This window comes from Corythoichthys intestinalis, chromosome 18 (genome assembly GCF_030265065.1).
Source record: "Corythoichthys intestinalis isolate RoL2023-P3 chromosome 18, ASM3026506v1, whole genome shotgun sequence".
Taxonomy (NCBI): domain Eukaryota; kingdom Metazoa; phylum Chordata; class Actinopteri; order Syngnathiformes; family Syngnathidae; genus Corythoichthys; species Corythoichthys intestinalis.
Window position 1 is genome coordinate 4377195 of NC_080412.1, and position 15807 is coordinate 4393001.

At 41.1% G+C, this 15807-nt stretch overlaps 1 protein-coding gene across 11 annotated transcripts in view; it reads left to right on the plus strand.

The window, feature by feature from the left end:
• Window positions 1–14066, plus strand: part of LOC130906331 (gastrula zinc finger protein XlCGF57.1-like) — a 33700-nt gene extending 19634 nt beyond the window's left edge. For 8 of the 11 annotated variants that reach the window (XM_057820559.1, XM_057820557.1, XM_057820560.1 and 5 more), the window contains one exon: window positions 11792–14066. In XM_057820559.1, coding sequence (XP_057676542.1) covers window positions 11792–13227 — 1436 coding nt within the window. In that variant the 3' untranslated portion in view covers window positions 13228–14066. Of the gene's footprint in view, window positions 1–4995; window positions 5104–5673; window positions 6144–10661; window positions 10707–11791 lie in introns of those variants that run through there. The other 3 variants (XR_009061303.1, XM_057820561.1, XM_057820551.1) reach the window with 3 other exon arrangements.
• The last annotated feature ends 1741 nt before the right edge of the window (window positions 14067–15807 follow it).

Sequence of the window (15807 nt, forward strand, 5' to 3'; positions counted from 1 at the left end):
GCATCACATGTATTCCATAGGCGAGCCCCAGTGTTTACAATCGAGAACAATTTCATTGTAGTCCTAATGGTCTGGTAGGAAAACATTCTGCTTACTCTCAGATCGTAGGAGGATTCTCTTTGTTGGAACAATGCTTGCAGGTTAGTCAGGAGACTGTTTGTGTTGGCCTTATACATCATTTGAGCTATTTTGTAATTAACCAGGTCGTGAAATTTTTATAGCTCGGACTTGATAAAAAGTTCATTGGTATGTGCTCTGAACGGTGCTCCATGAATAATTCTGATGGCTTTTTTTTTGAAGGATAAAGAGTGGGCTTAGGAGAGTTGCATAAGTACGTCCCCAAATCTCTAGGCAGTAATTGAGATGTGGCAGAATGAGTGCGCAGTATAGGGTTTGGAGAGCCCTCGTATCTAGCATGTTTTGAACTCTAAAGAGAATCGAGATGCTCCTAGCGAGCTTGTTGCGTAATTTCTCTACATGTGGCTTCGAAGTTAGGCGGTGATCAAGAACTATACCTAATACTAGGTGTTGTTGTACTCTTTGTATCACAACATTATTTATTTGTATGTTAAGGTTCTTATTCAGACCTTTTCTTCCAAATACAATGTATTTAATTTTCTTGAGGTTCAGAGATAATTTATTTGCATCGAACCATTTTTGCAGTTTAGCTAGTTCTGCATTTATTTGTATAGACAGACTCTGTGGGTCTTTTCCAGAACAAAAGATGTTGGTGTCGTCCGCAAAAAGTACCATTTTTAGTCGTTTAGATGCTTGATGCAAGTCATTTATGTATAGGATGAATAGTTTCGGTCCCAGGACGGAACCTTGGGGCACGCCACATGTAATTAGGCGTGTAGACGATCTGCACCCATCATATGTAACATATTGCGAGCGACTTTCCAGGTAGCTTCTCACCCAGTTTAGAACGATGCCTCTCATTCCAAGTCTCTCTAGTTTGTCCAGTAGGATATTATGGTTAACAGTATTGAAGGCTTTTTTTAAGTCCAGGAAAATGGCCACTGAGTATTCTTTTCGGTCAACAGCATCTGTGATCAGTTCTATAGACTCTGCTAGGGCCTGCGCCGTGGAGTGTTTTTTTCTAAACCCGTATTGGCTATCATATAATAAATGATGTTTTGCAATGTATTTGTCAAGTCGATTGTTGAAGAGTTTTTCAAGAATTTTCGATAGCTGAGGCAGGATGGAGATAGGTCTATAGTGTTTGAACTCATGTGGGTTCCCACCTTTGAATATTGGGATAACTTGAGCAATTTTCATTTCATCAGGGAAGATTCCAGTCTCAAAAGATGTATTAAAAATATGAGTTATGGGGAGTAGAATTTCATTATGAATGCTTTTAATGAGTGTCATGTCAATTTCCTGGAGGTCGGTGGAATCTTTGTTGTCGCACTGCATAAATAGATTCTTTACCTCAGTTGTCAGGATTGGTTCCAAAAACATGGATTTTAGAATGGGGTCAGGGCGCATATGAGTAGTTACAGGGGGAATGTTCTCTGCTAATTTAGGCCCAACAGTTACAAAGAATTCATTGAATTTGTTAGCAATCTCCTCTTTGCTTCTCATCTCACGGTTATCTCCATAGAAGAACTCAGGGTAAGATTTCCCTGACTCCCTATTTCTTTTTATCATCCCGTTTAGAATTTTCCATAGTTTAGAAGTGTAGTTTTTGTTGTCTTCCAGTAAATTGCAATAGAATTGTTTTTTACAAGCACGCAGGATGGAGTTGAGTTTATTTCTGTATTTTTTGAATTTGTCCTGCATTTCAGTTGTGTTTTTAGAGATAAACGCCCTGTAAAGGTTTGTTTTCTTTTTGCAAGCGTTGATAAGCATTTTAGTCATCCAAGGTTTGTTTATCATTCTTTTGGTGAGAAACTTTTTCTTTGGGCAGTGCTTATCAAAGAGGTGTTGTATTGTATTCATAAAGCACCGATAAGCAGCATTCACATTAGTTGCATTATAAACATCATTCCAGTCTTGAGTTGAGCGTTCTTTTTTCATGTTTTTGTTGAAGAGAGGGGCGGAGCTGTCAACTGATCACCACCTGGTGGTGTGTTGGCTCCGATGGTGGGGGAAGATGCTGGTCAGACCTGGCAGGCCCAAACGTATTGTGAGGGTCTGCTGGGAACGTCTGGCAGAATCCCCTGTCAGAAAGGGCTTCAACACCCACCTCCGGCAGAACTTCTCCCTTGTCCCGGGGGAGGTGGGGGACATTGAGTCCGAGTGGACCATGTTCCGCACCTCCATTGTTGAAGCGGCCGATCGGAGCTGTGGCCGTAAGGTGGTTGGTGCCTGTCGTGGCGGCAATCCCCGAACCCGCTGGTGGACACCAGTGGTAAGGGATGCCGTCAAGCTGAAGAAGGAGGCCTATCGGGCCTTTTTGGGACTCCGGAGGCAGCTGACAGGTACCGGCTGGCCAAGCGGACTGCAGCTTCGGCGGTCGCCAAGGCAAAAACTCGGACATGGGAGGAGTTCGGCGAGGCCATGGAAAACGACTTTCGGACGGCTTCGAGGATATTCTGGTCCACCATCCGGCGTCTGAGGAGAGGAAAGCAGTGCACCATTAACACTGTGTATAGTGAAGATGGTGTACTGCTGACCTCGACTCGGGACGTCGTGAGTCGGTGGGGAGAATACTTCGAAGCCCTCCTCAATTCCACCGACACGCCTTCCTTTGAGGAAGCAGAGTCTGGGGACTCTGAGGTGGGCTCTTCAATCTCCTCGGTGGCAAGGCCCCGGGGGTAGATGAGATCCGCCCGGAGTTCCTAAAGGCTCTGGATGTTGTAGGGCTGTCATGGCTGACACGCCTCTACAACATCGCGTGGACATTGGGGACAGTGCCTCTGGATTGGCAGACCGGGGTGGCGGTCCCCCTTTTTAAAAAGGGGGACCGGAGGGTGTGTTCCAATTATAGAGGGATCACACTCCTCAGCCTCCCCGGTAAAGTCTATTCAGGGGTGCTGGAGAGGAGGGTCCGTCGGGAAGTCGAATCTCGGATTCAGGAGGAGCAGTGTGGTTTTCGTCCCGGCCGTGGAACAGTGGACCAGCTCTACACCCTCGGCAGGGTCCTCGAGGGTGCATGGGAGTTCGCCCAACCAGTCTACATGTGTTTTGTGGATTTGGAGAAGGCGTTCGACCGTGTGCCTAGGGGAGTCCTGTGGAGGGTGCTCCGGGAATACGGGGTACCGAGCCCCTTGGTAAGGGCTGTTCGGTCCCTGTACGACCGGTGTCAAGAGTCTGGTCCGCATTGCCGGCAGTAAGTCGAATTCGTTCCCAGTGAGGATTGGACTCCGCCAAGGCTGCCCTTTGTCACCGATTCTGTTCATAATTTTTATGGACAGAATTTCTAGGTGCAGCCGAAGCGTTGAGGGTGTCCGGTTTGGTGGCCTCAGCATTGCATCTCTGCTTTTTGCAGACGATGTGGTGCTGTTGGCTTCATCAAGCCGTGACCTCCAACTCTCACTGGGGCGGTTTGCAGCTGAGTGTGAAGCGGTTGGGATGAAGATCAGCACCTCCAAATCCGAGACCATGGTCCTCAGCCGGAAAAGGGTGGCATGCCCTCTCCGGGTCAGGGATGAGATCCTGCCCCAAGTGGAGGAGTTCAAGTATCTTGGAGATTGATAGGCGGATCGGTGCAGCGTCTGCAGTGATGCGGACTCTGCACCGGTCCGTTGTGGTGAAGAAGTAGCTGAGCCAAAAGGCGAAGCTCTCGATTTACCAGTCGATCTACGTTCCTTACCCTCACCTATGACCCCCTGCCGGGATCGGTTATTTATAACGCGTTATCATCAAATGTTTTCATGGACGCATTACAATAATGGATTTACGACCGTAAGATCAGTTTTAAACAATTAAATTACACAAAATATTAGTAATGTATTTTAGTAACAAATCGTGGACTGGGCCACATAACCATCTTTGAACAGAAATGTATTAGTCTACAGGTTTTCACGACCATATCCCAATGACAATCACACAGGTATGATATTTATTAGTTCAAGCAGAGTAAAATAATACAAATCCACGGTACAAGAAAGTCGTTTCCGTGTGGGCGCTCCCGTCAGGGAGGACATTTCACGCAGGGCGGCTATTTTTTGGCACAACACCTGTTGTTGCGCTCACCTTCTTGCTGCGCAACCGTGGCGACGAGCTTAATAGTCTCCGGCTGATGATGTCTGCGATCGTGTTGGCATCATATTGATGTTTTCGATGGAGATACAATAGTGCCAAAAGAAGTGAGGTTGTAAAATGAAAATTATCCCTGTAAAATGACCAATTTTAACTAAAAAACACTTGTATTTCCAACATGAAAAAAATTCGAAGGAATAAATTGTTCTACAGGTTGTTTTTTGCTGTTTGCAAGTATTTTTTTTTTGTTCTACAGGTGTTTTTTCTTCACTACTGGTTAAAAATGACCAATTACAAGTGCACAAGTTTTGTCATATTTTTGTCGAGTTTTATGAGCCAAAAAAGATACTCGTAACCTAGTTTTAAAATAAATTTAAAAATACCTGTAAAATGACTAATTTGAACTTGTAAAACAAAAAAAAACAACTTGTATTTCCAAATTTTGCGTTGTGAAATAAACATGAAAAAAACACAATGTAAAAAAAATTTCTACAAGTTTTTTTTCCGTTTACAAGTGATTTTTTTGTTCTACGGGTGTTTTTTCTTTGCTACAGGTTGAAAACCAACAATTACAACCTCACGAGTTTTGTCTCCCCCTTGTCGCGTTTTCAGAGACAAAAGTCACTTGTAACCACAGATGAAAAAAACTACTTGTACATCGAAATAATCTGTTGTAAAACACAAACACAAAAATATCATTCCAAGTCGTTGTCAAAAAAAGACGTGAAGAACACAATCTAGTGAATAGTTCTTCGTGTTTTTTTTTTTTTTTATGATCTACAAGTGTTTTCTGAGCATGTACAAATAGATTTCGGGGTAAACATGTGAGCCTAAATTCTAACCAATCAGAACGGCGATTGTTCAGGAGGAGGGCGGGACACACCATTGCGACCTGCTGGCTGCTGCTGCTTCCTCTTCCATATTACGGCAGGTGATAGAAATGGCGAAACGCCTTAGGTAAGGAGTTTACTTTGTTTTCTCTTGGGTGTCATGTACTAAAAGGATTTTTCAAGCGAATGTTATCCCAATTTCAATATCAGTTGATTTTGCATTTAAAGAAGGGCACGAAAATTGATGTCGAGCCAGTTAGCCACGGTTAGCTATGTTGCCTTTCATGGCCACGGACAGCAACTTGGTAAGGTGCTGGGTGACACGTACGCGAAGGATGGGAAGAAGTTGGAAAAAGATTTGATAGAAAGTAGCTAACGACGACGTGTACCGTAACTAGCTAAGCTTTTTCACACACAGGTGTTCTACTGTTCTTCTGCATTCATTAAACATTGCCTGGCAAGTGTATTAGTTTGCAACTCAATAATGCAAGTAAAGCAAAATAAATCATTGACAAAGAATGATTTCCTTGGTAAATATTAAACTTTTGTGTATAAACTATATGACTGTCATGATTATGCACTGAATTTTATTATGACTGTCTTTGGCACTTTGCTTTCAACTTAACCATGTCACAATGCTCATATGCAGTATTACCTCTTGTGTTATTGCTCAAATTGGTGCATTATATTTTAACAGGATCTACAGATTCCGGATTGAGTGGGGAGACGTGAGCCAAACTCTGGAATTTTCATACCACATATTGAATGCCAATTCACGACTGCAGAACATGCTTGATTGACTGCTGCTTTGGACCCACTAACATCAAGTAATCTTGGTGCAGACATTTTTTATGACACTGTAATGCATGTACATTGAATGTGTATAATTTCATTAAACGGCCTTTAAATTGGGGGAAACATGACGTACCTTTTGAACATTTTATTTCAACATTTTTCATTAGCAATTCTTGGAACATTTGTACTATGGAGGACCACGGCTGCAAAAATTAAAAATGAAGGAAAAATAAAAGTGCATATTAAAACGACAATGATTGAAACATAAGATTCAAAGATGAAATATATGGAAATACATCTAGGTAAAAATTTAAATGTTGGTGGCTTTGGACCTCCATACTGAACAAGGAACATGTAACAAGTTTACTGTTTTACCATTGTCAAATATTTGAAGAAGATCAGCACCCTAGCAAAAGCAGTCTGGTACAGGGGTGCCCAAGTCCAGTCCTTGAGAGCCCCTATCCAGCTTGTTTTCCATGTCTCCTTCCAACACGCCTGACTCAAATAATCAGGACCATTATCAGGCTCCTGCAGAGCTTGCTGATGAGCTGATCATTTGATCTAGGTCCTTGAGAGCCCCTATCCAGCTTGTTTTCCATGTCTCCTTCCAACACGCCTGACTCAAATAATCAGGACCATTATCAGGCTCCTGCAGAGCTTGCTGATGAGCTGATCATTTGATCTAGGTGTGTTAAAGGAGGGAGACATGGGAAAACAAGCTGGATAGGGGCTCTCAAGGACTGGACTTGGGCACCCCTGGTCTAGTACGACAGGTCAAAACTAATTTTTAAAAAATAGGACCACGAGATTATCCTCTTAATATTGCAATACATGACTTTATAAGTTGTAATGTTATGACGTTTTTTCTTGTACTAATACTACGACTTAAATGTCGTAGTCGCATTTTTTTCCTCTTTTGTTTAGGTTTAATACTCAGTTATACAAAAGCAATACGCTATAATTCCAAAATACATGGTCTACTGATGCACTGCAATACTTCGAACTCTGTTTAAAGTCCTCAAATTGAGTAGTGTAGTGACTGGGCAATCGTAGGAAAGGGAGGCGAGTTGAAGATGTGGGATGCTCTGCTTCAACTATCTCCACTTGCATATCTTCCAATGGAATCTCCCAGCCAACTGAGAATTTCACCAATTGTTCCAATGTGTCTTGAGGATCTGTGAAGGTAATGAACAAATTATATAAATTGAAACTATTTTAAGGTAACTTTTCAATTGCAAGATTACAATTAGAGATGTCTCAATCGCATATTTTTGCACCCAAGTGCGAGTTCACCTGATTTTGAATCCCGATCGCATACCTAGGCAATATCATAGACTTTACAATGAGATGGTGAAGTCTATGGCAATATATGGGGAAAAAAAAATTCTTTAAATGAAACGATCCCAACATGACATATACAATGGTTGGTCATCATCTGTATAACAAATTATTGTAATTCAGAATATTTTAATTTGCAATTGCTGATTGCCAAATGTAAAGTCAAACAAAATGGTTGCATATGTAACATAAAGCATTACATTTGTAAGATCAGCGTTCTAACTGAGGATTTTCTTGGACGTTTATATTTTTGATTATTTATATACATATTATAATCTATACCATGTAAAAATCTACCGTGCCCTGCGTGTCTTGCTTGCTATACTTTCTCAGCACAAGGCCATCTATATGAAATATTATTGCACAATGATCTTTTATGTTAACATTTTACGGCTAAAAAACAAAACCAAATTAGCCAATTCCGACTTGCTGTATATAAAGAAATGACGCCCCGTTCCAATAGCATTAATGCCCTGTACTGTTCACTCATGCACAAAAAAAAAATTATATACTATCAAATTAAAACGATAATATCTCTAGTTTTCCGGAATCTATCACATTGGCGACGGTACGCGCTGTCGTTATTCCTGTCATTTCTTTCGAGTTCTTCCTATGCTTGTAACACTGTATCAACTCAACACACAAAGTCAACATTGCTAACCGTAGGTAATTGGCTCGCCATCGATTTTTGTGCCCTATTTTAAATGCAAAATAAACTGATATTTAAATAGGGATTATATTAGCTTGAAAAATCCTTTTAGTACATGACACCCAAGAGAAAACAAAGTAAACTCCATACCTAAGGTGTTTCGCCATTTCTATCATCTGCCGTAATATGGAAGAGGAAGCAGCAGCAGACAGTAGGTTGGCAATAGTGTGTCCCGCCCTCCTCCTGAACAATCGCCGTTCTGATTGGTTAGAATTTAGGCTCACATGTTTACCCCGAAATCTATTTGTACATGCTCAGAAAACACTTGTAGATCATTCAAAAAAACACGAAGAACTATTCACTAGATTGTGTTCTTAACGTCTTTTTTTGACCACGACTTGGAATGATATTTTTGTGTTTGTGTTTCACAACAGATTATTTCGATGTACAAGTAGTTTTCGTCTGTGGTTACAAGTGACTTTTGTCTCTGAAAACGCGACAAGGGGGAGACAAAACTCGTGCACTTGTAATTGGTGGTTTTTAACCTGTAGCAAAGTAAAAACACCCGTAGAACAGAAAAAAACACTTGTAAACGGAAAAAAAAAAACACTTGTAGAAATTTTGTTTGGGTTTTACACGTTAAAATTAGTCATTTTACAGGTATTTTTTTAATTTTAAAACTAGGTTACGAGTATCTTTTTTGGCTCATAAAACTCGACAAGAATGTGACAAAACTTGTGCACTTGTAATTGGTAATTTTTAACCCGTAGTGAGGAAAAAACACCTGTAGAACAAAAAAAAAAAAATACTTGCAAACAGCAAAAACCAACCTGTAGAACAATTTATTCCTTCGATTTTTTTTCATGTTGGAAATACAAGTGTTTTTTAGTTAAAATTGGTCATTTTACAGGGATAATTTTCATTTTACAACCTCACTTCTTTTGGCACTATTCTATCTCCATAGTTTTCGCCGCTGTCTAACGGCTATCGACACAAACGCATCATGGACCGAGATAAACAAACCGTGCTGCTTTCGAGATTTGCCCTTTTAACAATGGGCACACAGCAACTACTAAAATGACCGTTTATCTTCTCTGTTACTGCAACCAACCGCCACACATCCCTTCACCATTTTGATTAATCAATGTTAACGATTTTCAGGAAGGTTTTTGGGTTCGTTTACTAGGCGGTGATTCCTTAGACAAGCAGAAAAACGCAGTAATAGACCCCACTCACATGACGTCACAACCACGCCTCCGCGCCATATTGTCCGTCTGCTCGTCGTGTTTACGCGTTACCGCTACGTAAATTCCTCCTATTATGGTGTGTTTTTCTGCTCATTAACATTAATAATCAAACTGGTGAAGGCGTGTGTGGCGGTTGGTTGCAGTAACAGAGAAGATAGACGGAGAGACTTGAAGTTCTACCGTATTCCGAGAGACCCAGAGAGGAGAGCGAGATGGACTGCTGCAATTCGACGAGAAAACTGGGCACAAAACGATCACCACAGACTATGTAGTAGTCATTTTATATCTGGTAAGATGCATTTAATATATATTTTGAGGGTTTCGGGTTGACAACCACAATTTAGATCATTCCGAGGCTAATCGCCAACAACATACAGTTTCAAATTGAAGATGTTTATTTCTTCCGCCATCATTATTTCTTGAATAATATTTAGCTGGTACCAAGTGAAAGAAGCTGGCCTCGTCTACGGATCATCAGTTAAACAGGGGTGTCCAAACTTTTTGCAAAGGGGGCCAGATTTGGTGTGGTAAAAATGTGGGGGCTACCTTGGCTGATTTACGTAGAACAATATATTTAAACAATTTTTAGCAAGCCCTTCTGTGTGTCACATTTGCTTCATTATTATTTTTTAAAATTCATAATTTCAATAATCTCGCCTTTGTGGCGTTCTCTTTCGACACTCGGGCTCTTGCGAAATACTGCTGCTGTGAAATTAAACTAGCTTCAAGTTGCTATAATTTCTCGCTGCGTATCTTCCTTGTAATGTCGTACATGTCAGCGTGTCTCGTTTGGTAATATCGCGTCACATTGAACTCTTTTAAAACAGTGACTGTCTCTTTGCAAATGAGGCAGACACAGTTGTTGCGTATTGTATTGAAGAAATAGTCCAATATCCACCTATCCTTGAAGCGTCGGCCATCGCAGTCAACTTTTTTTTTTTTAATTGATTGTCGCCATTTTAGAAAATTGAAAGTAAAGGTTCACACTGGGTAATGTTGCTTAGAGTGCTGCTCTTAAAGTTTTTCAAAGTTTCGTGAGAATAGGCTGAGTTTCTGTGGACAAGATAGTTGTAGATATCAGGGTAGCAGATGTCAAGCAGAGACTGCGAAGACGGCGGGTCGAAAAATATCGATTTAGGCATCAAATATGGATCTGGCGAATGGATAGACTGAAGCTTTTCCACATAACGCCTTTAATGCAACGCATTCAATGAGTTTACAGCGTCTGAAAGCACCAGGGCTTCCATGAATTGCACTATAAATTGCACGACAAATTGAAACCATTGAGAATACGGATAAACAATGACGGACAATATGGTGGCCGGATACAGCGACACGTCATTGTGTGACGTTGGTGAGTGGGGTCTATCGGAGGAATGTACGTAGCGGTAATATGTAAACACGATGAGCTGGCGGACAATATGGCGGCACCAGTCAGGGGGGCGGAGTTGTGACGTCATGTGATTGGGATCTATGTGGGAATTGCCATTCATTATTGATGGTTCATTACTTGTCCAACGCGGACATCTAGTGGTCATTTTTTGTACAACGCCTCGTTCGTTTTAGGATGGAATTCATTCAATTCATTGTATTGTGAATTGTACATGTTTATTTTACCATAATAAGTTTACTGATGTTTTCCTTTATTTCTTTTAGATACACAAACCACACACTCACGATAATGTCCAGATGCAATCAAAGGCACAAAGGATGGAAACAACTGTAAATAAAGTTCATCAAACCAATTAAAGTTGCTGCATCTTCTATGACTGGAGGATTAGGTCAATTTTATACAGCCGGCAAATTTGTCACTGAACCCCAATTCCTTAGACAGTTTTTTTGGCGTGCCTGTTCAGACTGCCTTTGTCCATTGAGATCGTTCAAGTATCACGCATGCGCACAAATTCACAGTCCAAGATGCGCTCAGCAAAGAGACCCACATGCGCCGAAGCATCAAAACAAATTACACATTCTAGCTGTATGTCATTCCAGAGTGATCGTATTTTGATTTCCAAAAAGAGGACACAAATAACAAGCATTAACAATCCCCATTTAGCCTTATATTAAAAGTTCATATGGACTGATAGAACGCATACACGCACACACATGAGCCTTGATGTGTGTGCATGAAATGACGTGGGTGCGTCAGTTTGCCCCGATTCGGCCATGTGTGCAATAATGAAATATTGCTCATTCAGCGCAAAGAATGAAAATCGAAAATTGTAAGGCTTATTCTTTTCTTCATTTCATATTTTTTTGGACTGTGGTCAAGCCCGCTTTGTGCTTAAAAGCAGAGTTCAAGCTTGGCGCTAATGCCTACATGGCTACCGTCCTCCGTGCCTCTTGCTCTTTGCTGACGTAATTGCTGCATGAATTCCGATTTGGGAGTCTCGACAGTTCAGACCGCCAGTCACGTTCTGAAAAAATGTGGCCAAGATCGGACTTGAACCACACACGAAAGTGACTCAGATCGGATTTAAAATGGTCCACTTCTATGCGACTTATCCCGTTCAGACCGTCAAGTTAATACCTGACTCAAGTCGGAAAAACATGAAGAAATCGACCTTAAGACCTGTAGTATGAACCTATAGTCCGAAATATACGGTAATCAGGTGGAAATACTTTTAATTAACATTCTAAGAATTCATAATAGCCCTTATCTAACAATAATTAATACTCGTGCTTAAATTTGGAAAGGAGCCATTTAATCAGGTGGAAATACTTTCCATGATTTTTAAAAATGTTCATCCAACATGTTAGTTTATAGTTTGTCTTGTGTCTTGCAGGTTTCAGAAAGTATCTTGGTCTTGAGCGGCAGGATCTGGAGTCTCCTGGCATTAAAGAGGAAGTTGAGTACCCGCAAATGAAAAAGGAAGAGCCAGACAACCCTCAACGGCAAGAGAGAGATGAGCAACTTCCAATTAAAAGGGAAGAGATGGAGCTTACGCTAGATGTACAGCCAAAAGTTAAAGAGGAAAATGATATCACCAGGCCAACTGATGAGCCTTTGAAGAGTGAAGAGGGCCTGAGTGAGACCAGCAGAAGAGCAGGGCCTCCAAACGGCAGCAGCAGCTTAACAGAAGGATTGCAAGTGGACAGTTTCACCGCTCCACTATCAGATAGCGAAGACGCCATGTCAGACAGTGATGATGAAAGTCATAAGAACAGTGACGACACACGCAAATGCTCTCGGTGTGTGAAAACCTTTATTAATAAGTATAGTTGTCGTAGGCATATGATGAGCCACACTGGAGAAAAACCTTTTTGCTGCGCAGTTTGTGGCCAAAGATTCTCTGAAAAGGGAAACCTAAACAAACACACAAGGACCCACACTGGAGAAAAACCTTTTTCCTGCCCAGTTTGTGGCAAAAGATTCTCTTCAAAAACAGACATAACAAAACACACAAGAACCCACACTGGAGAGAAACCTTTTTCCTGCTCAGTTTGTGGCCAAAGATTCTCACAAAAGGGAAGCCTAAAACGACACACAATAAACCACACTGGAGAAAAACCTTTTGCCTGCTCAGTTTGTGGCCAAAGATTCAGTCGCAAGAGTCACTTAAAAACACATGCCGTAACCCACACGGGTGAAAAATCTTTTTCCTGCTCAGTTTGTGGTCAAGGATTCACTCAAAAGAAAGGATTAAAAACACACGAAAGAACCCACACTGGTGAAAAACCTTTCGTCTGTGCAGCTTGTGGTCAAAGATTCACTCAAAAGGAACATTTGAAAATACACACAAGAACCCACACTGGCGAAAAACCTTTTTCCTGCTCAGTTTGTGGTCAAAGATTCACTCAAAAGGAACACTTGAAAATACACACAAGAACCCACACGGGAGAAAAAACTTTTTCCTGCTCAGTTTGTGGCCAAAGATTCAGTCACAAGGGCTACTTAAAAATACACTCAAGAATCCACACCGGAGAAAAACCTTTTTCCTGTTTAATTTGTGGTCAAAGATTCAGTCGAATGGAACACTTGAAAATACACACAAGAATCCACACTGGAGAAAAGCCTTTTTCCTGCGCAGTTTGTGGTCAAAGATTCCCTCGAAAGCAAAACTTACAAAGTCACGAAAGAACCCACACTGGTGAAAAGCCTTTTTCCTGCTCAGCTTGTGGTCAGAGATTCTCTTCAAAAGGAAAACTAACAAGACACACAAGAACCCACACTGGAGAATTACCTTTTCCATCTCAACTTGTGGTCAAATATTCTCTCTAAGGAAAACCTTAATACCACACATAAGAATCCAAACTAGTGAAAAAAACGATGCTGTATTCTGTAGACCTTCCTCAAATCCTGTTGAGGATTATCAGTTTTGGTGCTCTACATGTGTTTTGTTGGTTCCTTATGTAAACTATTTTGAAAAGAACTGGCTCATTTGATATGGAATGAATGAATATGAATTTAGATGAAGTTAGATCGCGTGATCCTTGGCCACGATGATCTGGCAAAAATACTTTATTTTTTCTCCTCATATTGTTCAATCCTGATTCATTTCACAATGTTGTGTACTTTTATGAACTGTTACTGCTAATTGTAAAGAATCTGCAATGAAAGTAAAAGAACCTAGGCCAGGGTTCACCTCGGGGCCACTTCTCCTACTGTGCTTTCAATGTTTCCCTCCTCCAACACACCTGAATGATTCAGGTATGTTACGGTAGAGAAACTAAAGGGGGACAGAACTGTCGCCCGAGACTGTAAAACCAGACAGACAAGCCTGTGCGCTGCTTGGATTGATAACCAGAAAGCCTATGACTCAATGCCGCATACATGGATCCTGGAATGCCTGAAGCGGTACAAGGTTAACACCACACTAAGAGCCTTTGTTGCAAACTTATTGAGGCTGTGACAGACCACCCTTGAGGCCAACTTTGAGCCAATTGCACAATTGTGTTCATTCTGGACCAGGGGGTGCCCAATTCCGGTCCCCGAGAGCCCCTATCCAGCTTGTTTTCCATGTCTCTTTCCTCCAACACACCTGAATCAAATAATCAGGATTGTTATCAGGTTCTTGCAGAGCTTGCTGAGGAGCTGATTATCTGATTCAGGTGTGTTAAAGGAGGGAGACATAGAAAACAAGCTGGATAGGAGCTCTCGAGGACCAGACTTGGGCACCCCTGTTCTGGACAACCTGTAACAAGTACAGAAGTCCATTAACAGCACACCCGAGCTTGAAAGGAGAGATCATACCGCCCGGGTGGGCGAGTCGATTTATATATAATATACACAGTGGTACCTCTACATACGATCGCTTCGACACACGAACTTTTCGACATCCGACGTAAAATTTGACTCGCCATTTGTTTCTACATCCGACGACATGCTCGAAATACGACGACAATGGCAGCACCGCAGACGAATGCACGGCGGATTTTCTTGTGTGACAAATCAACACAGGTTTCAGAAAAGGTTGGTACAGGTGGTGAAACAAGGAAAAAGTTGATGCTTACCTTCGAAATGAAGATGCAAATGACAGAAAAATATGAGCGTGGGGTGGGCATCCGTGAAATGGCTCAACAATACATCTCCACGGTCCTCCTCCGACCATCGTTCGCCAGTCTTTATAAATTAAGCTGACAATTCTTATTGTCTCCAAAGAAATCGCCAGCTTTCATCATTTCTTTCACAACTTATTCAACACAAAACGCCTCCTGTCTGCCGCAATTGACGGTGTTATTCAACACAAAACGCCTGCTGTCTGCCGCAATTGACGGTGTTCTCAAGAGAACATTCAAAGTGAAAGTGAAACTCAAGCTCACCGGTCCGTCTCTGGCACGTGAGCCCCGCGGTGCGTTCAGGTACACAAAAAAACGTCCGCCTTATTAGAACCCGATTCGTTACACTATTACAGGAATTATTATTATTCTTTTTATTACATTATTCCAATTTTGATTTATAATTTATTTGTTTTGCTACGTGTAATTGCCATTTGTAATAGCACCAGCAGTATTTTTTAAGGATTTAGTGCAGGTTTTGGGGCTGTGGAACGAATTAATGGAATTATAATGTATTCCAATGGGAAAATCCTGCTCGACATACGACCATTTCGACTTACAAACAAGGTCCTGGAACGGATTAACTTCGTATGTAGAGGTACCACTGTATATATATATATATATATATATATATATATATATATATATGGCGGAAAACACAGACAAGACTGAAAAAGCAGTTTCTGCTCTTGCACTCCTCTTTAAAAGAAACTGCTGTATTTTAAGCCAAAATAACTGTTGTGTTTGATAGAACAATATGTCTATATGCTGCCATAGCAGATTCATGACGCATTCAGCCCCCGAACTAATTTTAATTTGTCCGTTTTACCCTGGAAACCCCTTACAGACGTCGTGCAACCGATTTGTTTCAACCCAGCCATAAAACGAAGGTAATAATATTTTTTGAATTGTCTGTCATTTTTAGCTTAGAATCATTCATGTCTAATATTTTGTTTTTAAAAAAAACTACTTTAAAAAATCATTCACTCACATATTTTAAACTTTTAAAGTGTATGATAACACTAAGGGGCTGTGAGATATCAATAGAACCGTTATGTGGCAAGGTAACAAATATTAATAGGGTTAGGCTTAAAAAAAAGTTTACAAAAAAATCACATTCATGAGCAATTAATGAAAATTACGAACATTTCCGAAAGTATTCCGAAAGAAACAGCTGAATGGGGCGGAGACGTCACAAGATAAGGAAACGAAAGGTCGAGGCAGGTGCCATTGTTGTTTATCGACGAGAGAGTTGCGTTCGTGTTTTATCAAAAAATCGCTAAAATGGTTCAAACCTGTCATG